The sequence below is a fragment of the Colletotrichum scovillei genome (genome assembly GCF_011075155.1).
Source record: "Colletotrichum scovillei strain TJNH1 chromosome Unknown Contig00003, whole genome shotgun sequence".
Taxonomy (NCBI): Eukaryota; Fungi; Ascomycota; class Sordariomycetes; order Glomerellales; family Glomerellaceae; genus Colletotrichum; species Colletotrichum scovillei.
In genome coordinates this window covers 4,284,992-4,311,140 of record NW_023336261.1, presented here as the reverse complement: position 1 = coordinate 4,311,140, position 26,149 = coordinate 4,284,992, and the positions used below count along the sequence as shown (strand labels likewise).

The following is a 26,149-nucleotide window of genomic DNA, read 5'->3' as shown; positions in this document are numbered from 1 at the left end:
CGAACGTGCGGAAAATCTGCCGAGGACCACGACTTACACAATCTGGCTTACACTGGGCGTCGAGGTGATTGAGAATGTTGTACACCGCAAACAAGTAATCCCTTGAATGACTTCAAGCGACTCCCTTACTCTCACCTCACACTCACAATGACACGTCGCCAGATCATCTGGTACTGTCCATACTCTCACGTCTATTGACAGGTCTAATCCGTCAGACTAAGACTGGTATCGCCTAGACACGAATAATTCAATAAAATACAAGAAGACTCGAAAAATATCATCTGCGCCCCAAAATGACCGGCCCCGATGCCCTCCTTGTTGGAAACCCGACAAACCCCCGATAGGAACCTCAAATTCCAACCGGTCGCTTTCCGTGTTCGTATCGCTCAGCCGTTGTTCCTGTGATAAATCCTTCCAATAGCTCTCCGGAGACCTCAGACTCATTACTTTGCAAAATAAAAGTCCAGAAAACTTTGCAACCAAAAAAAAGAAGCAACAGAGAATCATGTCCGTTTTGGGAACCCTCGCCTTTCCCCAAATGTTTGTCCAAGCAATTTTTCTACCGTTGTGACCGTGTTCCAGCCATGTATGTGGGTGAATTTTTTGGAGTTGCATATTCAGATCAGGTATGTGTAAACAAAATTAGGTAAGTGTTCGTCGTCTTTTTTTCTTCTCTTTTAAACAAGTCTGGCACGTGGGCCGGGATCGTCAAGTCCGTTTGGTGTCGTGATGCATGTCCGAAGCAACCGTAGACGCCGTCATCGCAAAAGATTCGTGTAGTACTGTTATCAGGCCTCCTCTACCTGCACCTTGAGGCTGACACCTCCGGGCGCGCTGGACTTGTTGTCGTCCTCGGCAACTTCGCCAACGGCACTGGCGCTGGTGCTGGGCGGGCTGCTGCTCTGGGGGCTGTTGGGCTCCATGGTCAGAACCGGGGTTGGCGCGGCCGAGTTGGTGTCGGCCTGGGATCCCCCAGACTTGGACGGCGTCGTCTGCGTCGTCGCGTAGATGAGTCTGTCAATAGCAGCGAGCTGGCGGCTAGTGCTGGTCTTGCGGAGTGTCTGGAACTGGGGTCGCATCTCCTCCACAAAGGCCTCGCGTTCGGCACCCTCGAGCTGGTTCAACAGCTTCTGGATGACGTAGTTGCCGTACTGGTCCTTCATCATCAGCTGGAGCGAGCTTGTACCATCGCTGGCCTGGGAAATGATCTGCTCCCGAATGCCCTTGCGCTCTTCCGCGTTACCGTACTGGATGCACTTCTCCACAACGTTGGACGCAAACTTGTGCTTGGACAGGGTGACCAGCTGTGCAATGACAAGCTGAATGATTCTCGATCGGTCCTCGGGCATGCCGTGCTCGATGATGTGCTGCACGACGTAGTTGCCGTACTGGTCGGTGATGAGAACCTGCGTCGAGTTGTGCAGCTCAGCCAAGATGGTCTCCTTGTCCTGCTCTGTGCCGTACTCCAACATGCGCTGAATGACCCGGCAGGCGTACATGTGAGCCGCCAGCTGGCTGACTTGGCCGCGGAATGCGTCCATGACGAAGTCAATGTACTGGCGGGGAACCAGCTCGATGATCTTCTGCACGACGTGGTTGCCGTTCTGGTCCTTGACGACCTTGAGGATCTCGGGCTCCAGCTCCTTGACAAGCTCGGCCTGCTGCTCGACGAGAACGTGTTCCAGGGCCTGTGATTGTTAGCTTCGTCCACTTTGCTACGCGAATGTGTACACACCTTTTGGACAACGCGGCAGGCGTACATCTGCATGGACAGGTCGACGACCTTGCCCTTCATCTGTGACGCCAAAACCTTCTTCTGGACTTGGTTGCCGTGCTCAAAGAACTTTTGGATAACGTAGTTGCCAAAGACATCCTTCATCAGCTGGATGGCGTTGGGCTCAATCTCGCGGAACACCTGATCCTTCTCATCGCTGTTGGCAGTTTCGAGCTTTTGCTGGATGAAGCGCGATCCGTGCTGGTCGCCACTGAACTCGACAATGTGGCTGTAAATGTCCTTCAGCTCGTATCGCTTGTTCGACTTGGAGCTGGACCTGAATTCCTCCAGGAGCAAGCTGCGGACGCCCTTGCCAGGGTCCTGGTCCTTGCTGGGCCGGATAGGCATCACGCCCGGCATCGAGTACGGCGCCATGTGCAGGCCGTAGCTCGGCAGAGGAAGCGATGGACGTCCGTAAGGGTCGAACATTTGCGGAGGGTACTGGCCCGCAAAGTTGGGAGTGTAGTAAGGTCCAGGGTAGAATGCGGGCGCCTGCGCCTGGATGAAGGCGGGAACGGGCGTTCGACGGTCGCCATCCGGGACCATTCTCAGATCGCGGGACGACGGCCGTTGGGTCCACAGGTCAGACGCTTGAGGCGCATATGTCTTGGGGCTAGTGACAACCCGGTACTGACCAGAGGCACCGGCGATGCGGTCGGCGGAACCGCGCTTGTACTGAGCCGCCATGGCGTCAGCGTACATTTCGCCAGTGATGGCGGCGTTCATGTCGCCCCTCCAGGGCTGAGACACGGGGTTGAACTGGAAGTTCTGCGCACCGGCGGCGATGCTCTGGGCTTCGTCGAGCGTGAGGGACTTCTTGAACTGAGGAGCCAGGTCCGTTTCGTCCATCTGTCTGCCGTTGGCCATAAAGGCCCTGTTGTTGGTAGTCTGTGTGGGGAAGGAGGAAGAGTGGCCGGGGATGGCGGGACGGCTCGAGGCAATCGAGTTGCTGGGAGTGTGACCATAGCCCCCAAAGTTGTCTCGGAAGGCAGGGGGCGAATGGTGCGAGTCGTCCGACTGGCGCGAGGGAGGAATGCTGCTGTCTCTCGAGGGAGCACCCACCACGCCGAGGTTCAGATAGGCATTGTCTTTGGAACCTCGCTTCTCCTGCCTTGCGTACGAACCATCAAAGGCGCCGCCGTAGCTGGGCCCGAAGCCCGTGTTCTCCTTGTCCTCCTCCAGGTATGATTTCGGCCGTCCATTGATGAGGTTGCGTCCCTGCCCGACGGCGTTGTTGTCGAAGAAGGAATTGCTGTTGTGGATGCTGTCGCGTGTGCGGTTCGGCGAGGTACTGCCTGATGCTGATCGAGTCTGGGTGTCCTGGTTCCAGGGATTCTGAGTCCACGTGTCCGCCTCCGAGTTCGCAGCAAGGGCACCGGACCCTGATGGCTGTCCAGCGAAGCTGTCTTCCGGGCCTGGTACATCACACAAAGTCAGCTTCCAGTCCATCAATCAATCATCGTCCCGGTCAACCGTACCTCGGGGGTCTCTCTTTCCTGCGCCTCCTGTGTACGTTGTGTTCCAGATGTTTTGCGAGTACAAGTTGGAGCCTGTGAAGCCGGGGGCGACGCCGGTGGCAGGCTTCTCATTCTGGCCGTTTGCCATGGGGAAGCTTCCGTACCGACCTGCTGGCCGGGCCTGGACAACGTGGCAGGTTAGCAAAGTGGCAGCCATCGGTGGAGGGTAGAAGGAACAGCAAAAGAGAAAGTAAAGCGCGAGGCAAGCTTTTTTTGAGCTGTTTGCCAGGTCTAGGCGAAGTTCCGAGCGCCGAATTGGCGACTCGAGCCAAGAGGCCATGAGGCCGCTAGGGAAGCGCAGTCTTGACACACACGGCCGCGCGCTCGCATCTTCGCGACCCGGGGCTCACCCCCATCGGACCTCACGTGGAGTAAACGGGGCAGCGACTTACGGTGGTGGTCATGTTTGTGGTCGGTCTCTACGCAGGAGAGACGGTCACAGAAGATGCGGTCGAGTGTCCGGGGGGATGCGGAGAGAGAGAGAGGAGGAGCGAGGGTTTCCGGAGGTTGACCTCTTTTGGTGCGGCGAATGGGGGGGAAAGTTCGCGGCTGCGATGGTGAGATCGGATGCACCTCGCTTGCTGCTTGATGCTGCTCTTTGGGTCTGTCTGTCACACAGAGGTTGCTGTGGTGGCTGGCGAGAAGCGAGAGGACGCAGAGGTTGAAGGGCACGTCTATGTGGCTGCACACACACACGTAGAGGGCGCAGCTGCTTGTGGGAAGTTTTGGGTTTTCCGGTCGTGAATTATATACGATGTAGGTGTAAACTTTTTCTTGCGACAGGAACTTTCTCCAGGAATCGTCTATGGCGCGCGGACTAAAAAACGAAGGGAGAACGGTGGGCGTCAGTAAAACCAGGCAGACTGGGGGGGCAGAAATTCTAGCGCGAAGCACAGGGTTGATTGTTGAGGAGAGGGTTTGCCCGCTTTGGTCGTGAGGGAGGGAGGCGAGCGAGGAGGAATAAGGTGAGGGATAAGGGTGCAGGTGTGCGTACTTGGATTATGATGGAAAGAAACAAAGCGAGTGGGCTCGTCCGGGAAGGCAAGGTATGTGGGAGAGCAATAGCGGGATGGGAGGGATGGAGGAATGTGAGGATGGGCGAGGATGGGCGAGGATGAGGGCGAGAGAGATGACGAAGAGTAAGAGAGAGAGGGAGGAGTACGGATAATGTACGGAGAGTAAGGTGACTCTGTCAAAGGTATGTAATGTATAGAAGCGACCGGAGGCTCTTGTGATGATGTGGAAGACCAAAAATGTACAGTAATAATAGAGTAGACACAGAACAGAAAACACCCGACAGGTCAAGCGTCGCTGGTAAGGCTGATTAGGTTGATTGTTTGATGGAGCGCCCGCGGTCGGCTGGGGCGAGGGACAAGACGGGAGCGGGCAGCTAATAACTTTGTAGGAGATTTTTTTTGCGCAATCCAATATCGAGGACAAGTGCACCCTGGACCTTTGGGAAAGTCGTGGGCTACCAGCTGGGACCTAGACTTGACCTAAAAGCCTGGCCTTGGGACCGGGAGACTTGAACACTGGAGACTCTCGTGTGGGAGCTGCAGTAGCTGCGACTCGCAGATGGACTAGACGGAGGGAGGCATCCACTGAGAAGAACGGAGACGGGGGCGGGAGGACAGGAGGGTGGTGAGAGGGGGAGTTTGAAGGGGAGCTGACATGGAGCTTTCCTGTCTAGGGTGTGGCCCAACTGCCCCAAAGTGGTCCTCTATTCCCTCTTTCTTTCTCTCTCTCTCTTTCTGTGCTCCTCAGTCTTGAGGAGTCGAGGGGTCAGGGATGCGACCGGGGGTGCATTGGAACTGGAACTGGAACTGGAACTGGGACTGGGACTGGGAACTGGGCCTAGGACCGGGACTGGAGATGGGGCCCTTGGGAGTTGAACGATGGAGCCGTGGGAAGAAGGGGGGGGGGGGGGACCCGACAACACAACTTCGGGGAGGCAAAGCCGCAAAATGCAGTAAGAAACATGGAAGGTAGACAGACACCCACGACACCGTGGTAGACACCGACGGGAAGGATTGATTGATGGATGGCAGACGGGAAGGGGTCAGTCATGCGAGGGATGGGGATGTGAGGCCGGGTACGGATGGAAATCGACACACACACATTCTTGCCGGTAATTATCGTACCTCTTTTTTTTTTTTCTGGCTTGCTTGCTTTGGAGGGGGATGCCAAGGTGCTCAACTCTGTATAGCTTGGTGACGGTGTGAATAGAGTGCGAGGTAAGGTAGAGACAAGCAATGAAGGCGGGAAAGGAGGGAGGCGAAAGGACGGGAGAATGAGATGGGAAAGATCAGAATAGGCAGACAAGGGGGGGAGGGGCAATGATAGTTTGGCCCTGTTATTGGATCCAACCCAGAGACGAGAGACGAGACTTTGCGCCGAACTTACCAAATCTTGTACTCCTGTCTTGCGAGGAATCGACAGTCGAATGTGCGTGTGTGCGAGGGGGCTACAAATCCCCGGTGGCTGCCTTGCTGTTTCTTGCCTCCCGTTCCGTTGCCTCCTCTATTCTCTTCTTCCTCTATCCGTCAATGAGTATCCGTAGGTAGGTAGGTACTCGTTCGCGGTTGGCCTGGTTTTGTTGGCTGCCTGCTTCTCTGCTCCTCTCCACCAAGGTACAGATATTGAAAGTTTGGACAGGTGGTGACGACAGGTCACAGAGCAGAGTACCAAAGGGGGCAATGCGTTCTTTTTGGGATTGTGCGTATGTGGGCGAGCGAAGAGCGTTCGTCTCCAAATGATGTGATGTGCGGCTTGACAAAAAAGCTAAATGTTCGTTTGCAGACGTCTTGAATGGACGGTTTATGCGTGCGTTCAGAGGGCTGAGGTACCGGGGCACCTTGGCGGGAGAGAATAACAGGTACCCTGACACGGCTTGACTGTTGACAAAGTACGGGCTGAAGTGGGCGCGCGGAGAGAAGTATCGACGGTGGAGGCAAACAGGACTTGACGTCCAATCAACCTATGAATTTGCGGAGACGGTGGTCCGTACAATGAGTGACAGAGTGAGTGAGTGACTGGTTGATTGTACTGGGTGCAGCTACGGGCTCTCAGAGGAGCGGTTGAGCGCGAAGTGTCGAGAGAAAACGGGCCAACAGGTACCAAGTGCGTGGCGGGAAGCAATGTTCAAAGTCCCCGGGGTTCGAAACGTCGATACAAGTCGGGACGAATGGTGTATGCAGTATGTCGCGTGTGTGCCTCTTGTTCTTGTCCTTGTCGCTCCTAGCTTCTATCTGTAGGTGCCTCGGTTGGTGTGTGCGTTGCTCGTGTGTGCGTGTCTGTAGTGTGCGAGAGTGTGTGTGTAATTACTAGAGCGTCGACGCTGCGTGCCCCGAGAGATATGCTCTTGGGGCTCAACTCTGCCAGAGCAAAGTCGGACTATAGGCAAGAGATGGTGGACGTTGGAAAAAAAGACACAAGGTTTAAAAACAGGTAGACGATGCGGACTGAAAAGAAGAGGCGCGGTGGTTCCCACGATGATCAAATAGAGTCAGAGAAAATGGTGGATGGGTGTGGCAAGCCTCTGGAGCCCTTCTCTTTGGATCCTTTGGAATGGAATGGCGGTTTGCGATTGGTCTCCGACGGCTGGCCACAGGCACGACAGGGAGAGTCGTTGATGTTGCAATGGCACCAAACTCAAGGCGAGGTACTTGACGTTACCTCTGGCTTGGCCAAGGTAGGGCAAGCCGTAAAGCAGACAAGCACAAAGTGACCGTCTTTGAATGGTCAAAGGTTCTCGCGGACTGCGTGTACCGAGAACCGAATAGATCGTGGATGTGGCTGTGCTGCTTCTGTCGATATAGGTGCTGCTGCAAAACAACCTGCGAAAAAACAGCAGGCGATGAGAGAAAGAGAGAGGGTCTGTCCGTGCTGAGACCGTTTTGTTTGTACAATTCATTCGATGGCGGTATCCGTACGTAGATGCTGGTCACTCGAGTACTTGGAAACGTGTATCCGATGCCGCCGTGGTCTGCCCACGCTTATCTGGTCCGGAAGTCCTCAAGCAACCTAGTTGAAGGCGCCAGGTGTGTAATTTGGCTTGTCGATGCGAGAATGCAGATGCAGCGCGCGGAGCCGGGGGTGTGGGCCACCGCGGAGCAGGCGAGAGAGCGAGAGAGATTGATTGACTGACGGGACCAAGGCGGGAGACACTGGCTCGACAGACCCGTAGCTGTATCCGTAGCGTGTCCGTACGTACGAGCAGAGCTAGGAAGCTGCAGGTCATTCAAGACACGAAGCGGAGCAAGTACGGACACTCTCTTCTCTGGCTTCGTACGAACATTCGTAGATTATGTTGAACGTCGTGGAGAAGTAAGGAAGGTACTTCGTACCCTTGAGTCGCCGGTGATCGGCGAGATCTCAGTTTCAATCTACCCTCGACTGATGGATCCTGCCCCAAGATCAGACAAGACAGGCTGGCGGCAAGCTTCTTCGTCCTTCGAGGTGAGAACGCCGTACCGTTGGCCGTCCGAGAGCTGGGTCCAGAGTCGTGAGTCTCGACCTCTGCAGGAATCTGGGCTGAACAACAGGCGGCGAGTCCAATCGAGGGAGACACACACGGACGGGGATGCGCTAGGACGAGACGAGTCAAGAACAAAAAAGCCCCGTCTGCCGGGGGAGGAGAAGGGGGTCTGCCGTCCTTTTTAGCGTCTGACGGAGTTTTGTTTGTTCGGGGGCACTCGTGGGCGGTGGATTGATGAGGCACGGCTCCCACGAAAGAATGAGATGCAACTAGGATTCGATGCCGACAACGCTGGGCAGGCTGGTTCAGCGAGTGGGTTATATTGCGTGGCAGACAGATGTCTTTCCAGTGGAGGTATCGGTAGATGGCTCGCTTCTAGGTCACGCAAACGACCGCTCTGCTCTGATCAAAACTTCTCAAAGACCCCCGCTGCACCGACGAGCTGTATCCGTAGCTGGAGCTGGCTGAGCTAATGTTGACGGGGGTCCGGGACGGATGGCGCGATGATCAATGCAGGCGAGATAATACGGACAAGGGGACAGCTGCTGTTGAGAGACAACACTGCGCGTGTGATTGATTGCTTGCAGCCCGTGGTTTGCGTAGTATCGTCTCTTGGGTGTAATCCACTGGTGATGTGATCAATAGGCCGCCCAAGCAACACGAACCCGACAATGTCGCTTTACTCGCCTCTCCACTATTGTCGTCGTGCAGAGTACTCCGTACGCAGCAGTGAAGGAGACATCCCAATTTCTCAACAGGACGGCAACGGCACTGAGCAGCAGCACCACTTGTGGAGGACCAAATCCAGGGTCAAGGTATTCGTCCGGCGTAGCGAGGAGAACAAGCCTGGACCAGGGGTTGGGAAGGGGACCACAAGTCTGCAGCAGCCGGGTGGGCCGCCGTGTAAGAGAAGACTGCTCGATGACGAACGGCCAGCCGCGGCTTGAATGTTTTGTTTTCTCGTCTCGTGAGGAGCGGAAGCAAACTTGTTGTTGCCTGCCTCAACGGTGGCTGAACAGGCCGATGAGGATGGAAATAGGAATGGCAACCCAGGCGAACCGTGGCTTGAAGATTGACAGGTCGACACCAAACTGCCACCACCCCGGATTTTCCCTGGTCGAGCGTCCAATGCCGTCTCGCTGTCACTGCGCCTTCTCGGGTTTGATTTCTTGTCCAAAGTGTCCAGACAGGACTTCAGGGGGGCGTGGGCGATGTAGGATCAGGGGGCGGCGATATGTGCCGGAAATGTACCTGCGACTATGTTCCGGCCGAGTTCCGTGTATGATCTTCAGGGATTCTGGGGCAGAAACGACAGCCAAGTCTCTGAGATTTGAGGAAGCGAAACGGGCCACAGCAAGATCGAGCACACACAAAAAAAAACGGCGCTTCGTTTCTTCAACGTGTGTTTCTTGGTTGTCCGACCGTTGAGAAGCGTTGAAATGGGTAGGATGATCGACAAGGAGTAGAGAGGAAAGGATAGGAAAAGAAAGAGAAGGAGACTCTTGTGCGATGTTGCCTGCAGCCCCGTCCTGTGTCGCCTCGTGAAGTAAATCGGAAGGCACATATTGTTCAAGGCAGGAAAGGCAGCACTCGCCTTCCAAGTTGGGCCGCTGAATTCTGCAACAAGGCAGGCTGCCTACCTTACCTTACCTTCTTTCCTTCCTTCCTCTTGCCTTGACGTCTCACCTTACTCGTACAGTCCGAAACTTCGATTAAGACTCTGAGGAAGGAACATCGTTGTCATGTGCCTCGTCTGAACAGACTTTGCAGGTATCAACAGCTTCCTCGTCTCTGTGTCGTTCATCCAACGAGAATGCGCTGATTGGCAGGCATAGGGGCATCAACGTTAAGTGCAAGCTGAGGAACCGTGGCTCGTGTTTTCAATACATGATGAATCCACCAGAGCAGTGCCGTTGGTCCCGCAAATCGTCGCTAAACATTCAACGTCTTTAATCAGAGGCAGGAGACAAAATATTCTTGTACTTTGTTTGCCAAGTGTGAGTCTTGTTTTTGTGACTCTAAAGAAGTCAAGCAAGGGGCGGTCGGTGTACAATGTACTACAGTGTGGCGAATGATGCGGAAAATAGAGAATAAGAAAAGGGAAGAGAAAAAAAAAAGGACCACCAGTCCATGGGAATATCATGGACATGTTTCGTTCCTCCGTGAACTTGATGGCTCTTGGAACGCAATTCTTTTGAACAGGCATACCGGAATGCTGCAATGTTGCTGGCGGGCGCGCTGGCACGTCCTTGTTGCGCCATCCCTCGGCTGAACAAATGAGCCCGTCAACGTTTCTGCTTGGTATGAACCGGGGCCGGCCATCTGGCCCATCTCGTCCCTGAGCTTCTCCGTCCGTCCCAACACGCCCTGTCAAACCTACATCGGTCCCATCAGCATGGCAACCAAGAGTGTCCGTAAGATGCACTTCACTTCTAGGCGCCATGTATTGCTATCCGAGTTGACGTGCTGGCTGGCAAGGGCTTGTTCTAGACACCCGCGCGCGCCAAGTTGCTCCCGCTCGCCCTTCGCTTGTTTGTGTTCATCTCCAACGAGCCAATTCTCCCGCAGCGTTACACTGCATTTGGAGCGCAACCCCCTTGAAGATGTATGTCAAAGACAGCGCCCGGCTCCGAGCAGAAAGCCATGGTCTTGGTTGTGGATTAGCCCTCGTGGTTGGGATTAGACATGCTTTGTACGGAGCAGCTCCTCTTCACCCAGTGTCGTGGCCGCCAACCGCTCGTCCTTTTTGACCAAAGGCTAATATTGAGCAAGGTGTTTTCTGGCTTGCTGAGCGTTACTCTGCGACATCCCACGGGTGCGACGCTGGTGCTCACAACGTGCACTGGTGTGTCATACCGCTCCGCCTCTGCGGACAATCTATGAAGAATTACTATGTGTATGGAGTCAAATGGCCTCCCCCTTTCTGTTCGAGCCGACGGGGTTTCATGAAACTCCAAAGGGACTGGGACTTTCTCCCCCTTCCGAGGAAATACCCCAAAAGACCGCCCGAAGTTTGAGTGTGTCGACCCCGGATTGGTCTTGGTCCACTCTGGCGGGGTTGTCGTTGTTTCAGTGTTTCAACTCTACCAACTTGAAAGAGCCAGTCACGACTGCTTTTCATTCCAGGCGGCCTGGTCCGTCCACGTTCCTCCTTGACGGGCCTGGGTAGGGTCTCATTGGACGATGGTACGCCGGGAAGTAGGTCACGGCAGGGATCGACATTCCGCAACATCGCCTGTCCAGTATTTGGAGACTGCGCTGCGAGCTATCGCATCCCATCATCAATGTCTGGCGGCTTGGTGGCCATAGCATTGCGTGAAGGCGCAAATCAATTGAGGCTGATTGCTCCAGTAAGTCGGGACGAGTGGCTGAACAAGGCCGGATGGGAGTTCGTGCGTTCATACTCTCTCTACTCCATACTCATGAACTCTCTCGCTTTGCTGACGAAACAGCATGCTGTACGACTGGTGTGGACCGGCTTAAATGTTTCCTTTTGCTCAAGTAGCAGCCACTCGCCAAGCTTCTTCTCGGTACCCTACGGACGAAGCGGTCCATGTGATCTTCACGGGGTTCCGGCGCCACAAGACATCCTATAAAAACAAAATTATGCCTGAAGAGCGTACAAAAAAAGCAAGCCCGAGACTCAAGCATTACCCGCTTTCGATAAACTGAACTTCTATCGTGGAGCGACAAGGCCTACCTTGAGGTTCGTCTGCGAGTTGGCAGACCTGCTTAGGCAACAAGGGGCCTCGTTGCCTTCCAATTGCAGTGGTCTTGTTCGGCCTCTGCCAGTAAGTGAGGACCCCCGAGTCGTTCTGTCCTGAGAGGAAATGCCGGCCTCTGGATCCGGTACACGATTCTGACACCACTCGTTACCATTGAGACCTTGCTTATGGAGAGTCCGAAGCTCTGCGGACACGATCGATTGTATGTCGGGATGACTTGGAGTACAGCCATTGGCTAGAGGTATATTGCTCGGCCGGCCCAGTCGCTGACCGCCTCAGAGTTGCTTCTTCGCAAGGAGGGCTAACGGGACTTGCTCCTCAACGAAGGCCTCTGCCGGCAACCTTTTGCTGAGACATTTCAGGCAAGGTATTCCGATCGTGCAGTCACTCGTCGCTGTGTAATATCGATGTGGCCGGTAGAGATTCGTACGCAGGCAGGCAGGGTAGGTATGTCCAAGTGCGAGAGAATCGATATCTTTCCAGACCCCTACATGATGTTGTGGCACTTGTAATGCTGAAAGGTGCCACACCGCCTCCTGCTATGATTAGTCTGGCGCACAAGACGGTCATCGTCTCTGAAGCTCGGTGGTGATCGCGCGGGGCTCTCGCAGTATGGCGACGGCTAGTTGCATTCGTACAAGGCCAAGCACAGGTAGGGACTTTATCGCTGACTTGCCAATGTATGTTTCGTCGATCCTGTTAAGATTTGGTTCAAGACATATCCTTTCGCCACTGGGTATCCTCAAATCGAGGTCTTGTCTGCCGTGGTTACTGTACTGGAGATGTCTGCCAACTGAATCTTCGCCCTAGCACTGATGCCCAATATTCAGACACCTGCTGTACTTTGCAACTTTCCTGGAGAACTGCGGTCGCGAAATTCACGAGGTTGAGGTTGACATTGCTAGCCAAGCGGGGATGCGCGGGTTGTCTTTGGTACTTGGACAGGCTCTGGGCTGCTTCACCGCTCATCAGACTGCTTCGGTGCTGTTGCATACATCGTTTCCGTAGACTAACGCAGAACAGATTGGGCGATGCATGTCCCGAATCGTTCTTTTTGCGCAAGATAACCGCCTGTCAGACTGCTTCGGTATCGTTGCATGTATCGTATTCGCGGACAAGATGTGGCCGTGACCGCCACCTCAGCGCATGAGCATCACGGGCGAACTGCCTCATGCGTTGGCATCCGTACTGGGCGAGTATTAGCAAGCTTCATTATCATGCTGAGCAAGTCTGACTGATCATGGAGACCCAAGACGTCGTCAGGCGCTCGCACCTGCAAGGACACCTCATCATACTCACCAAGAGGCTTCTTAGCAGACGCCTGGTTGGGAACTGCCCATGGGCTTACCTCCAGTCAAGCTGCGAAGGTCAAACGTAGTCCAAGTCTTCCGCGAAGAGTCCACAATGTAATTATTGCACTCGTCAAGAATGAGGAGACCTTATCCAGGAACATGGGCAATGAAATGTGCCTCTGGACGATGCAGCCTCTTTGCGTTTGGTATTTAGTTCAACGACCTTCTCGGCAGCGATGGCCATTTAAGGGAACCGCCACATGTCGAATATCCCACTTGGGCGACTTGTCAATATGACATCAAACCGGGTGATGATGACTGCGGGAGTGACCAAGTGAGGAGAGGCGTTATTCGTCTCTCTGTGGCGCCGTGGTGAATCGGGGCGGACTGGCGCCACAAAGGAGCGCCACTTGTGGCTCGGACCACATACTCGGGATGTTCGGTGTCGAGCTGTCAATGTTGCATTGAACCCGGAGGGGCAGGGGCTGTGGGATAAGAGGTGGTCGCTGCATTGAACAATGCAACGGTGCTTCATAACAAACGAGATGAACAACTCTCGTTTGTCTCCAAGGGGCAACAGCAATTCCCGGGAATCTCGTAGACGGTCCCGAAAGGGATGATCTGCGACAACAGGAGCCGGCAGGCGGAGTCGGACGAAAAGGCTATGCTTAGATCGCTACGGGCCGGGCAGGATTTTGCATTTTGAATTCTGGGTTATGTACGAGGCTCGCAGGCGGCGGCACCGTGGTAGGCGTGGAAGACTGGAAGAGTCCATTCACGAGCTCGTAATCTCGTGTGTAGGGCAACGGGGCCATCGTGGGCCACGAGGATCTCGCTTTGCCAGAGATGACGGTGCGGGTCGAGAGCCCCACTGGCATGGAGTGACCAGGTGGCTGCTGGAGCTCCGACGCTATTTCTGGCATCGGGAGGTTGCCGCCGCCAAAAAGGTGGGAGAGGGCGGAATGAATTAATGAAGTCTTTCTAGAATTGGGCGAGAGTCAGCAAGCAGCAAACCTGATTTGACCTGTTGAATGATTGCATTCGTGGGGCCCCGGGAGAGGCCAAGGCCGGATTGGGACGGACAACTTTGTCAGTCGACGACGGTACGGATACCCGGAGACATTTAGACTGGGCAGAAGAGGGATCAAGCTGGCAGCTTTTTTGCTCGATGGACTTGTGATGAGGGAGAAAATACCGGTAGGCGCCGGTGTGTTATAGCTCCGTGTGATATCGAGAGGAGGGCGGCAGAGGAGGAAGCGGACTGGACGGAAGGGTAGAAAAGGAAAAAGAGATTTGGGAAGCAATAGTTTGGTCGGGCGAATCCGAGAGCATTCAGAGTTCATGCTCTCGACGGGCGTTGCATTGTTATTCTCCAAGTCGTTATTATTTGTTTGTGTTGCGGCTTACGGCTTGCGGCTTGCCTCGAAGAGTGGAAGGCCGGGTATTGCTGACGAAGGACGCTCCTTCCTTCTCGAAATGGATGTCACCACGACGCTAACCGCGTGTTCTATCCAATGGACCCACTTGCACAAGGCCGCAGTGGGTGCTGATTTGCGAGTCCAGATTGCACAGAAAAAGGGGAGTCCCAGCTTGTCGTCACAGCCGCCCAGGTTCGGAGGAGGAGGGCAAGAGCCAAGGGGTTATCCGGCAGAATTCAGGAACAGAAGCAAGAGCAGAGAGCAAGAGCAATCCGCTCGTTCCTGGCTGCACACGAGCTCACGGACCACGAGCCCCTGCAGGGGGTCGATGAGCTTACTTGGGAAACGACCAACGGCCGCCCAATAATCGACGCCGTTTCAAGGCGGCTCCCGGTGCCACCCCGCTCTTTCCAGGCACACAGCGGCCTCATTGGCCAATGGCGGAAATTGCAACAGACCGTTGACGAATCGTGCGTGCCTGTCAGATGGGCTCAATCTTGGGGCGTTGCTTCCCATGTTCCCAAATCAGTCAAGTTACTCCATGGGCTGTGCTTGCCAGAATGGAGAATTGGCCCGGTCCAGATCCACTACGGAGTGCGCCAATGGAACTATGGATTCCATGGAAGGGAAGGTGGGAGGACCGTTTGCTGTCGTCCGATGCTGCCATCTTCTCCTCTTTTTCACTCCCGTCCTGGCTGGTCCTGCTTAGTTTTTTCTCGCTTCTTTTCCAAGGCGGTAAGCAGCTTTCTCCTGAGTTTTAGCCTCTCTGTTCGTAAGATACCTTATGTACCTAACTTCATGTACCTACGTATGTACTCAGTATAGATATGTAGGTAGGACGGACAAGTACCTATGTACTGCCTGGCTGGAGCTTCTCTCAACCCGGTCTGGCTCGGTGATGATCCCTGCCGCCTTGCCAATAGGCTGGGGCTCTAGGAAAGGATTCAATCTGTGATCACGAACCGCCCCATGCCATGATGAATGATGCCGCCTTTTTCTGTGCGCTTATGCTGTGCCTCTGCTGCATAGATCCTTGGATGCCTGGCCAGGAACGGCATGGCTCCATCGCGTCTTCCTCCCAGGCGTCCAATGCCGCCCACACTGGCACACACACGCTGGGCAGTAGCCACTTACCCGCTGCCCAGTCCTAATGCAAGCCTGCGCACCAATTGTCCACACACCAACGCAGGTACCAGGCACACACACACACACACACACACACACACACACACACACACCGCAGACCTCCTCTTCCTCCTCGGCGCTACCCCTGTCTCTCCATTTTCCAACCAGGACATATCCTTCCTCATTCCCTTCCATCTCGACTTCTTCTCCTCCTCCCTTCCCCTTCTTCTTCAACAACTTTGTTCAAATCGTCGTTGTCCTTGCTGTACGTTGCAGGACCGTTTGTTGTCACTCGCTCTCTATTAGCACCCTCCTTCCAGTCACTCTCTAATACCTTCCCCCCTTGGAATTCCCGCTTGCATTCACTAAGCAGTTTTCCGTCCTATCGTTAATAACCAACCCGCTCACTACGTACCATCACAACTACACCGAAAAATACACCCAACCCTCAAATCCAAAAATATCCACGACACACCGAGAGACAAGTGCATTCTTTAACGACTTTCGCGACGGCCTGCCACAGAGAGAAGACTTAATCCCTTACGTACGTGCCACTTCTTTTTTGGGAGGCGAGGCAAATCCGCCCTTCTGGACCAGACATTCGAGGACTGTTGTGTGTGTTGGCCGGTGAGAAAAGGGAGACCTGGAATGGATCTGGTCCCCTTTGTGTGTTCACCAGACAATGCTCCAGAATGTCTCACCAGATGTCGGACCCTCAAACAACAAACCCCTTTCGCGATGGCTAACAAACCCCCTCCTACAGTCGTCCGCTCTTTAATAATTATACCGAATACCGCTCCCTAATTCGACTCGCATCAAAGAAAGGGATATTTGCAGTAATAATCAGACCCGCTCACGACCAACACAATGCCTTCCATCCAGAATCTCATCTCCCGCAACGCCCCTGGCGTTGTCGCCCGCGACGTCGATGGCGGCGACACTCTCAACCTCATGATTGTCGTCCTCGCCTTGATCTTCTTCGCCCTCCTCCTCGTCTCCACACTCTTCCTCATGCGCCGCATGCGCAGACAACAACGCCAAGAACAGATGCTTCCCGCCTATCAAGAAGTCAAGGGCGGCGCCAGAAACCACCACAACCTCACCATCCAGACAAGTCAAGACGGCCGCTCAAGCGTCCTCTACATCGGCCAGGACGGACGCTCGCCGATGCTCCAGAACCCCCAGTCCGCTCCCCACTCTCCCGACAACGTCCCCGAGATCCACATCACCTTCCCCGACGAGCAGGATGAGGGCGGCCGCCGCAAGAGCGGCCGTGTACTCGTCGTCCGCGTTGGCGATGGCGGCTCCGTCGGCCTCGAGCCTGTCCGCGATGAGCAGCTCCCGGCGTACGAGAAGGATAGCAAGTCGCAGTTTTACTCTGTCGATATCGACTCAATCGGCGGCCTGCGGGAGAAGGAGCGCTTCAACTAAGCAACCAACAAAACCAAAACTATCAAGTGTCCAACTTTTGCCCGGACAAATTTCTTCTGTACAGATCGGTTCCCGCTGTACAAACCACTCAGCATTTTTTCTCAACATGGCATGGCGTTCGACGACACACACTTTTATACCCTGCGCACCGGGATGACTTTCTGTCCTTTGCATGGTCCACACACACGGGGATTCTACCACCGCCTGTGGAACTACCACGCATCGGCATTGGGAAATGGCTCGGGGCGCAACTCTTACGTATATAAACTTAACGACTACCCCCGGGAAGCCCGTCTCGCGGTGTGAACGAAACCAGGAATCACCGTGTGGTGAAGGCGAATGCCGGGTTGTAGAATATTTGTATATTCTAATGCTGTATAATTTCCTTCTGTCCTCTAAACAATTCAAAGCAAATGATGACCCATGGCTTCTCGCATCCCCCCGTGCTACCCCGAGTCTGTCGATCCTGTGAGACCGTGTGCCGCCCTACGTTACAGCCACCCCGCATTGGCAATCTTTGCCGGAGGTCCGACGTCAATGTTTTGTTGTCATTGGGCCAGTAGCCGCTCCTGCGGCACGGTACCTCGAAATGCGGCAAGCTGCAGAGAAACAGCTTCAATCGACGAACCGGCTTGTTTCGCATTTGATGTTGGGGGAAAAAGCGTTTGGGCCATGGGATCGACAAACAAATGATTTGCGACGATCATCCAGCAAAAACCCCCGACTCGTGCTCCAACAAACGGACGCGGTACTGGCCCGATCCCGGCACCGCTGGGTACGGACCACCCAAATTGTCTCCACTCATCGCCGGATCTCGCCGGATAATCGCAGCGGTTGTCGGCTGTGCTACGGACGACGCGCATCGCCGTGTCGAACGTCGTTCGGCCAGTGAGGGTTTGCGATTTCGGATAGTGAGTGGATTATTATGGTGTCCTCATGAAGGAAGTGACAAGGCTCCTGATTTGACGTTGATTATATCTAGAAGAGACTTTCCTGCTCTCATTTAACGCGCAGTTCGACAACGTCAATCCGCAGTGTAAGAGTGTGTATCGGACAAAGACCTCTCACGATGGCACCCTCGTCAGATATCCCACCTCCGTATGAACAGCCTGCGAAGCCCAGCGGGCTCAAGGTGGACAAGCCAAATTTCATCATCTTCATGCCGGACCAGCTTCGCTACGACTCACTCAGCTGCAATGGAAACAAGGTCACACTTCGCCCTCCCCCTCAAGTCAACCATCGATCTCGCATCACTGACGTTCGACAGACCGTAAAGACGCCCAACATTGACCGCTTCGCGGCCGAAGGCACCCGCTTCACAAACTGCTTCGTCCAGGCCTCGGTCTGCACGCAGTCCCGCTGCAGCATGTTCACGGGCAACTACCCGCACGTCACGGGCCACCGCTCCCTCGAGAACCTCATCAAGCCGTGGGAGCCCAATCTCTTTCGTTCGCTCAAGGAAAAGGGGGGTTACCACGTCGCGTGCCTCGCGCCGAGGGGCGATACCTTTGCGCCGACGGTGACGGAGCTGTCGCTGGACGAGTACGGGTTCCTCGAGACGCCCGAGTTCGTGCCGCGGTTCGCGGGCGGCGGGAACAAGGAGCCCGAGGACAAGGAGGATATCTGGAAGAGGCTGTTTTACAAGGGATTGAGGAATAATGAGGAGGCGATGGATTATGATGATGCTGTTGTGAGAGGGGCGCTGAAGTGGTTGGAGTGTCCGCCGACGGATAAGCCTTGGGTGTTGTTTATGCCGCTTATTTTCCCGCATTGTCCTTTTCAGGTGGAGGAGCCGTATTTTTCAATGTATGATCGCGGTGAGATGGGTGTGCCCACGAAGTCGGAAGACAAGGTGAGCCGCTCCTGGAGAGTGCAAGAGACCATCGCAGCTAACGAATAATATCAGACCGGCTACGAGCCGCGCTACATGCAGATCAACCGCGAGCGCTACGGCACCCACCGCGCGACGCCCGAGATCTGGGCCGAGGTGATGGCGACCTACTACGGCATGATCTCCCGGCTCGACGACCAGTTCGGGCGCGTCGTGGACAAGACGAAGGCGCTGGGCCACTGGGACTCGACGGTGACGCTGTTCTTCACGGATCACGGGGAGTACCTCGGCGACCACGGCATGATTGAGAAGTGGCCGTCGGGCCTCTCGGACTCGCTGACCCACGAGCCGCTCATCGTCGGCGGCTGCGGGCTGCCGCGGGGCGCGGTGTACGACGAGATGGCGGAGATGGTGGACCTCGTCCCGACGGTGCTGCAGTTTGCGGGTATCGGGGAGCATTTTCCTCACTGCGGCGTCTCGCTCGCGGAGGTGTTGACCTCGGCGGACGCTACGATGAAGCACAAGGAGTTTGCCTTTTCCGAGGGCGGGTTCCTGACGAGCGAGGAGCCGCTTCTGGAGCAGGCGCCGTATCCGTATGATATCAAAGCCGCCTTGCAGCACGAGGATACGACGATTGTGGGCAAGAGCGTGGCGTGCCGGGACAAGGAGTGGACGTTCGTGTATCGGCTGTACGAGCCGGCGGAGCTGTATGATCGGGCTGGGGACCCGGGAGAGTTGCATAACTTGGCCGAGGTGGGCGAGTATCAGGAGGTGAGGAGGCGGATGGAAGGGGTTGTGTTGCGGTGGATGGTGGCGAGTAGTGATTTCTTGCCGTGGCAGAAGGATCCGAGGTTTCCTGCTGTGGAGATGGAGAGTGTTGCGGATCAGTTTAGGAGACGGGGCGGACGGTTGGAGAAGGACTTTAAGGGTTGATTTGATTACTGTAGATTGTGATACTGGTGTGATTGATACTGAATTACCGAATGAAGCGATCCCGCATACTCCGGTACTCCGAGCATGGTGCCCACTTATCGCCGCCTTCTTCTCCGGGTGGGTCACGGTCGTCCCCGCGGCCGGAGACTTTTTCCGTTGGGTTCCGGCCCTCGTTTCGGCTGGACCCTTTTTCCTATACGCGACACGGGACATGCAAATCCAAAACATCGGCCTCACGGAAACCCGACGGCTGGGACTCGAGAGGTCTGGATTCTTCACTTTGCTCCACTATATAAGGTCCTCGACGCCCCCCTCCTTCCACCATCGTCCGGTCGCTGGCGGGCAGCTGAGATGTGATTTGTGTTCTTTGTCGCCGGCTATTGGTGCCTTGTACAGTGAGAACCGCTGGATAGGACGGCACCTGCAGGTCTGCCCACGTCCTGCGCGGTTCGGGACCTGTGCTGTGTGTTATGTTTTAGCCGCCACAGTGGGCGCAGGTGGCTCCCGCGTCGTCGCAAGTTTCCTCGACACATGTGCGGTAGCATCTATTCTAGGCAGCTGCACGACAATATGTTTACGGGCAGGCATTCTTGGTCATCAGAATGTTCCATCTGCACATGTCCCCAGCAGGGCAGCCAAGGCAGCATTCCCAGGCGAAAATATGAAGCCCGTCCCACTTCAGAGTCCGCGGGCTCAGGTTGGCTCAACTGAGGCAGAGAAAGGCAAGTCAATCCTGACGACACTCACCAAAAAAGGCCATGGCTAAAAGGTGGCCGCGGCCACCACCACCACCATCTCCTGCAAGCGTACCTAAATTTTAACTTTAACCCGCTTGCTGTTATCCCTTCTTGTGCCTGACATTCTCCCACAGAATCGGTTTGGAAACACTCCACAACTGCCATGCAAGAGAAGGTAGTTTGCTGGGGACCCTACGGCCAACTAGCCAAGGGGTTCATACCTAGGTACATACGAAGCACCAGAGCAGGCTACTACTTGTCAACGGTGCCGTGTTACCAACAAAATAGTGGCAGGCCAAGGCTCTCCCGCTGATCGGCGTGTGTCAGTTGTTTTGTCTGACCTCCAAACCCGGGCCCCATTCCGTTTTGTCTGCAACACCACCCCTTTTTTTTTCCGCCCACCATCGCTTTACGGGGAGTGCTGGGAGGTGCTGGGGTGCACTCGAGAACTCAACCCCAGCGTCCTGCAACACATCTGACACGAGCGCACAACCCCCTTGAACGCCCATCAACGAGGATCTTGACACAAGAAACAATCGCAGCGCTGCAACCCAGCGCCATCCTTTCCGTCCCCCCCTTTTCTTTATGATCCTACATACCTTACCAGCGAGCATCAATCATCAAACAACGCCAATGTCCAATTGGGTCGCGGGAAGGGGTTACAGGGGATTGTCCTCCTTCGCACCATGAGTCGCTTAACCCTTCCTCGTTACAAGACAACCTTACTAAAGTTACCGAGGGTTACACTCGTCAAAAGTCTTGTTTCTCTCCATCCTGGGGTTCGCCATGGGCCACGATCCACCGTCCATACCTCAATGATCCCATGGATGATGGACCAGGAAGAAAAGACAAGAAAAAAAAAGTGTCAGACGGAACCCGTGGACAGCTTCAATGGCAACTCAGAGTTCCAACGCAATCGACCATTCACACAAACATCCAGACCTCAAGACAGGGATCCAGGCCCCAAGAAGCTCGCGGACCTTGTCACGTCTTTCCCGCAAACCCCATCACCATCCGTTCTATAGTCTATGGGGTCTGTAGGCTGTGAGGTGTGAGTTATCCCCCTCCTCCACCCATGCTCCAATCCTGTTGCTCCCCCGCGAGCATCCCAAACGCTGGTCCAGCCAGCGCCGAGAGCTCGAACCCCGTCCCGCGCATGCATGCATTCCGAAGAAGAGTCGAAGCGCCCAGGGTTTGCTTCTGAAGCTTGCTCAAGTTTTCTTTTTGCTGCTTATTGCGTGCCGTGCCTTGCTGTGCTTGCTGGTGCTGTGTGTTGAGCGGTGCGGATACTTAATATCTATTCGTCCCACTTTCAATCATTCGAGCTGTGCCGGGAGTCCGATTATCATAGATCAATGGGACGAAAGTAAGCGTGTGTTCAACTCTTCCTCTTCTCTTCTCCCATTCCTTCTCCTATTCTCCCCTTTTCTACTGTTCATCCTTTCATTCTTCACTTTTATTCGCGCGTTGTGTAGATCACGACCCGGAAGTTATCATTCTCTTCTTAATACACACATCTCTCCTCCATCACCATGAAGCCCTCACTTGCACTCCTGGGCGCCGGCTCCGCCCTCGCCTTCCGCGAATCCAAGGTCATCTCCTCGAGCTCCGGCGAGATCTGCATCTCCTCCCAGCTCCTCGCCGCCTCCTCCAACAACGGTCCCATCTGCCGCAACAAGGAAGACCTCCTCGGCGGCCGCGCCGACCAGTTCCCCTTCTCCTCAGCGGGAACCTCCTCCTCCACGCCCTCAGGCTCCGCGTGGACGCACACCTCGCCCTGCTTCAAAAACGGCACCGAGGCCCCCGAATTCTGCATCTACCACGCGGCCAACTACGGCGGCAAGGGCATCTCCATCATCACCGACGCCGACCGCGCCGCCCACGTCACCCGCAGCTGGGGCTTCACCAGGCCCGAGGAGCTGGAGGGCGCGAACCAGCCGCTGCCCAAGTTCGAGGTCGCCAAGGTGCCCGGCAAGGACTACGGCCTGGTCGCCTCGCTGCCCATCAAGCGGGGCGAGATCATCCTGCGCGAGACGGCGAGCCTGCTCATCGATTATGCGGCGTTCAGCCACATCCCGCCCGACGAGATGAAGAAGATGCAGGCCCACGCCGTGGATTTCTTGCAGTTCAAGCACCGCAGCCAGTGGCTCAACATGTCCAGCCACGGCTACCACGGCGACCACCTGTCCATGGTGGACAAGATTCTCGTGACCAACTCGTTTGACGTCGAGATGGACGATGCGAAGCGCGATGATGACTTTTACGCCGTCTTTGTGAACAGTAAGCTCCTCCTCTGCCCCTATTCACCCTTCTCCCTGCTTGTAGGTCCCTGCATAAGCAACACGGCTAACACGGCACCGCCAGCATCCCGCATGAACCACGACTGCCGCCCCAACGTAGACTACTGGTTCGACCCGCGCACCCTCACCCAGCGCACCGTCGCCATCCGCGACATCATCCCCGGCGAGGAGCTCACCCTCTCCTACATCGACCCCATGCAGACCCGCGCCGCCCGCCGCGAGCGCCTGCACTCCACCTGGGGCTTCCACTGCTCCTGCCACCACTGCATGCAGCACCGCCTCAAGACGGACGAGTCGGACCGCCGCATCGAGCAGATCGCCTCCCTGCGGGAGGAGTTCAACGACTACACCCCCGCGTCCAGGGCGACCCCGCAGATGGCGGAGCTGTTGATCTCCCTGTATGAGCAGGAGCACAACTGGAGCCTGCTGACTGAGGCGTACACCCTCGCCGCGATCGAGTATAATGGTATCGGGGAGCCGTGGTTGGCGACAAAGTATGCGCGGATGGCGGTCGAGTATGGACTCACCACGCTGTGGGAGGGCCATGGAGATGTGATTGAGATGACCAAGCTTGCGGAGGACCCGTGGAGCCACTGGAGCTGGATGTTGAGGACGCGCAAGAGGTACAGCTGGGGACCCGGGCCCAAGGTTGACTTGAACGATGACGATGACGATGAGTGAGGTGTGGGAGCCATTCTTGAGTGTTGCCCGAAGAAAACGGCTCACTGTAGATGTGTACGTACGCATGAGGTGATTATATCTGGTTCATGGGATTTCAGGGTAAATGGCGTCTGGGACAACACGGCGTTGGGGAATTGGGAGAGAGTTACTCTTTTCAGCATCAATAAGATGAAAAAAGTCAAATGATCTCAAATTACTTCATATAACCTATGAGATGGTGAATGAGAATGGCTCATCAGTGATTGTAGATCCTCTGTCAGCATGTGAACCCATCTCGGCTCATTCATCTCATGAGAGATCTCATTGGAAATCTGAGGCCTGCTTCTGAGCCTCAGATTTCATCTCTCATGAGGAGACTCATTGCAAATCTCACATCTGCTTCCGAGACTCAGATTACACTCAACCAATCATAATTACCTTGACTAAGAACCATCAGATTAAATCCCACCCATACTGTGTATGTCATGCAAGTCTGAACCAGCCATCGAGGCGGTGTCAGCACTGGGCTACTGCTGGTCACAGCACGTGTAGCAGAACCATCTCATCCTGAATCATGACACAAAGCCGGGGAAACCCATCACGAAAACGAAGTCAAAAAGGAACAAAACAAAGAGACCAAGTGTTTGAATCGTGTATCGCTCATTCAACGTATCTACCAAGAATCGCGTCACTCTGGTATAGCCGCCCCTTCACCCCGCTGAGGTCTCGCCCTCATCCTGGCTTGAGTCTATTAATACTGCCCGCTTTCCCCTTCCCTGAGATGTAATGATGACGCCGTGAAGAGCGGTTCCGGACCCTGGGTATCATGAACCAAGTGTAATGAGAGGAGTACCAAGGAGAAATGCCAAAAATCCTTCGAGAACGCCATAAGAACTCCGTCCTCCCCAAAGGCCCAAAGAAAAAAAAGGAATGCGCGCACTGAAGTCCCTCGATTCCGAGAAAGAAAGAGTGCTCAAAAAGTGAGTGATGGCAGAAGAGGAGCTTTACCGTCTGTATGCCAAGCCCTAGTGATGATGCGAACTTCGAGCTTCCTCTCCTGCCGGGCCGCCACCTCGACCCACGCCTCCACCGTTCGCTCCCATGGCCTAAATTCAAAGGTGCTCGTCCAGGTCAAGTAGGCCTTGTCGTCGTCCTCGATTTTGTACTCGAGCTCATGCTTGCCTGCCCACATTAGAGGCCGCTGCTTGATGGTCATGTGCTTCAGTTGGGGCATCGTAGACGCCATCCGGGCGGCGGCGAGGGAAACATTCTGGCGGAAATCGACTAGCTCCGAGGATTCATTGATATCGTCGCTCTGCTTGTGCCACTCTGTATTGTACCAGATGGATCCATAAGAGATGTAGAGAGTCTTGAGCAGCCAGAACTCTGGGTGATACGAGCGGTTCGCCAGGAACGGCTCGGTATCGTCCGTCCCCATGGGCCAGTGAGGACGCAAGAATTCTCTGATACGCACGACGTTGGTGACGCTGAGCTCCTTGAGATGCTGAGCGGCACGCCGGAGCTTTTCACAGAGCTTGGCACCGCTGTCGCCTTCAGCAAGCGTCTCGTGAGGGATCTGGCGCCACGATGATATCGTATTGGACATGATGGTGAGAGATTCCAGTGAGGTGGGCCACTTTGTCATGGAACCGGCGAATTCTGGCCAGTGTTAGTGAGGGGACCTGGGGGGTATCAACATCATCATGGAACGCACGGTTGAAGTGGATTTTGCGGGTTTCCTTCTTACGGTCCTTGGTGATGTCGAAATTGGCTGTTCGCAACCCGGGCAGCCGGGCGATGATGTCGGCATGAGCAGCGGGCATCAGTGCCCGGTGGTTCTGAGGGCTCACTGTGAACGACCTTATCACCTTAACCACAGGCAGGCGGTTGACCCGGTCAAACTCCTCATCCTGGCCGACGAAATCGATCCAAGAGTCCGCGAAACGCTTTTCGCCGATATCTTTGATATTCCACCTGCGTCGTTGCCATAGCTCAAAGTTGGCGTTGCGGAGGTCGCTGGGTGAAGAGATGCTTAGTGAGAAATCGATGCCGTTACGGGTGGAATCCTCCTGTGTCCAGGAATGCATGATGCCAAACAGACGGTAAAATGCAAGAGTAAAGCACGAGTTATTCTCGGCCTTGTCCTCCCAGGTCTCCTTCTTTTCGCAGGGATCATTGTCGTAGGCGGGCAGGTCGACGTGTAGGTTGATCCGCTGGACGAGTTTGCGGCGAGAGCCGACCATGGATGACTCAAAGTCGTCCAGGTTGGCCAGGGTGACTTTGAGGACGGCAAAGTTGGAACGCTCGACGACGGCCTGCCACTCCTTGCAGACCAAGGCGTAGTCGGCGAGGGAATCGGGCTCATCGCCGTAGCGGCAGTCAGCGACAACACACTCAATAACGGCTGTACGGAGTTCTGGCGGTAAGCGACAGAACTTGTCCATTCTGCTCGCGGGCACCTCCAATACCGATACTCCGGAAGCGGACATGGTGGAAGGTGAGAGAGAGGAATGAAAAAAAAAGACTGTTTTGCCCGGCAAAAAGAACGAGGTTACGGGATGAGACGGCACGACGTTGACTTGAGTTCGGCTGTAGCCCGCCCAGTCCGCTGAGGCTGCAGTCGGTAACTGTCGGTCAGAGCAAGGTCAGGTAGGGCGTTGGCTTGGGTTGGGTAGGGGCGGGGAGGAGCGCACCTGATCAGAATGGGAAGGAGGGGACAGAAGGGTACATGTCGAGCTGCGAGCGTTTGGCCTGGCAGGAAGTAAAGGATGTGTTACTCAGAGGGACGAAACCTCAAAGTACCCGTCCGCTCGTTTGTTAGCGGTGATGTGACTGGGTGGTGGTACTTTGTAATAATCGGGTAGTAAGGAAGGTAGTCACGAAACCTGGGACGAATGGCGGGTGCGGGGTGTCACGGGCAGTTGCTTGT

The 26,149-nt window shown here is 55.2% G+C and overlaps 6 protein-coding genes across 6 annotated transcripts; 3 read left to right on the top strand and 3 right to left on the bottom strand.

Annotated features, from left to right (window-relative positions):
* Positions 1–283: 283 nt before the first annotated feature.
* Positions 284–7,430, bottom strand: HER10_EVM0003174 (uncharacterized protein). Its single transcript, XM_035482920.1, has 4 exons — positions 3,684–7,430; positions 3,253–3,412; positions 1,736–3,189; positions 284–1,688 (listed from the first exon to the last, which is right to left on the bottom strand). Exons 1-4 carry the CDS (start codon positions 3,693–3,695, stop codon positions 789–791), a joined length of 2,526 nt encoding a protein of 841 aa, XP_035335817.1. The 5' UTR covers positions 3,696–7,430; the 3' UTR covers positions 284–788.
* A 2,993-nt stretch (positions 7,431–10,423) lies between these two features.
* HER10_EVM0007857 (uncharacterized protein) lies at positions 10,424–14,142 on the bottom strand. Its single transcript, XM_035477399.1, has one exon. The coding sequence runs from the start codon at positions 10,998–11,000 to the stop codon at positions 10,659–10,661; it is 342 nt and encodes a 113-aa protein (XP_035336254.1). The 5' UTR covers positions 11,001–14,142; the 3' UTR covers positions 10,424–10,658.
* A 2,053-nt stretch (positions 14,143–16,195) lies between these two features.
* HER10_EVM0013290 (uncharacterized protein) lies at positions 16,196–16,759 on the top strand (the record flags this gene model as incomplete). Its single annotated transcript, XM_035482653.1, has 1 exon — positions 16,196–16,759. One exon carries the CDS (start codon positions 16,196–16,198, stop codon positions 16,757–16,759), a length of 564 nt encoding a protein of 187 aa, XP_035336743.1.
* A 1,069-nt stretch (positions 16,760–17,828) lies between these two features.
* On the top strand, positions 17,829–19,523 carry HER10_EVM0009713 (sulfatase; the record flags this gene model as incomplete). The annotated part of the gene is made up of 3 exons (XM_035479190.1): positions 17,829–17,966; positions 18,027–18,611; positions 18,666–19,523. The coding sequence occupies 3 exons, from the start codon at positions 17,829–17,831 to the stop codon at positions 19,521–19,523; spliced, it is 1,581 nt and encodes a 526-aa protein (XP_035336419.1).
* A 1,892-nt stretch (positions 19,524–21,415) lies between these two features.
* Positions 21,416–23,241, top strand: HER10_EVM0001750 (uncharacterized protein; the record flags this gene model as incomplete). Its single annotated transcript, XM_035471485.1, has 2 exons — positions 21,416–22,540; positions 22,625–23,241. Exons 1-2 carry the CDS (start codon positions 21,793–21,795, stop codon positions 23,239–23,241), a joined length of 1,365 nt encoding a protein of 454 aa, XP_035335685.1. The 5' UTR covers positions 21,416–21,792.
* Positions 23,242–23,969: 728 nt separating this feature from the next.
* Positions 23,970–25,932, bottom strand: HER10_EVM0012530 (uncharacterized protein). Its single transcript, XM_035481924.1, has 2 exons — positions 24,935–25,932; positions 23,970–24,879 (listed from the first exon to the last, which is right to left on the bottom strand). Exons 1-2 carry the CDS (start codon positions 25,707–25,709, stop codon positions 24,194–24,196), a joined length of 1,461 nt encoding a protein of 486 aa, XP_035336674.1. The 5' UTR covers positions 25,710–25,932; the 3' UTR covers positions 23,970–24,193.
* Between the last annotated feature and the right edge of the window lie 217 nt (positions 25,933–26,149).

What these genes read in the sequence shown, in the direction of transcription:
- HER10_EVM0003174 (XM_035482920.1), bottom strand. An exon ending in AGGAAAGAGAGACCCCCGAG is followed by an intron (nt 3,190 to 3,252) that starts GTACGGTTGACC and finishes GTGATGTACCAG; the next exon opens with GCCCGGAAGACAGCTTCGCT. An exon ending in CCTGCCGCGTTGTCCAAAAG is followed by an intron (nt 1,689 to 1,735) that starts GTGTGTACACAT and finishes TAACAATCACAG; the next exon opens with GCCCTGGAACACGTTCTCGT.
- HER10_EVM0012530 (XM_035481924.1), bottom strand. Translation starts at nt 25,709, where the DNA reads ATGTCCGCTTCCGGAGTATCGGTATTGGAGGTGCCCGCGAGCAGAATG. An exon ending in CCGCAAAATCCACTTCAACC is followed by an intron (nt 24,880 to 24,934) that starts GTGCGTTCCATG and finishes AACACTGGCCAG; the next exon opens with AATTCGCCGGTTCCATGACA.
- HER10_EVM0007857 (XM_035477399.1), bottom strand. Translation starts at nt 11,000, where the DNA reads ATGTTGCGGAATGTCGATCCCTGCCGTGACCTACTTCCCGGCGTACCA.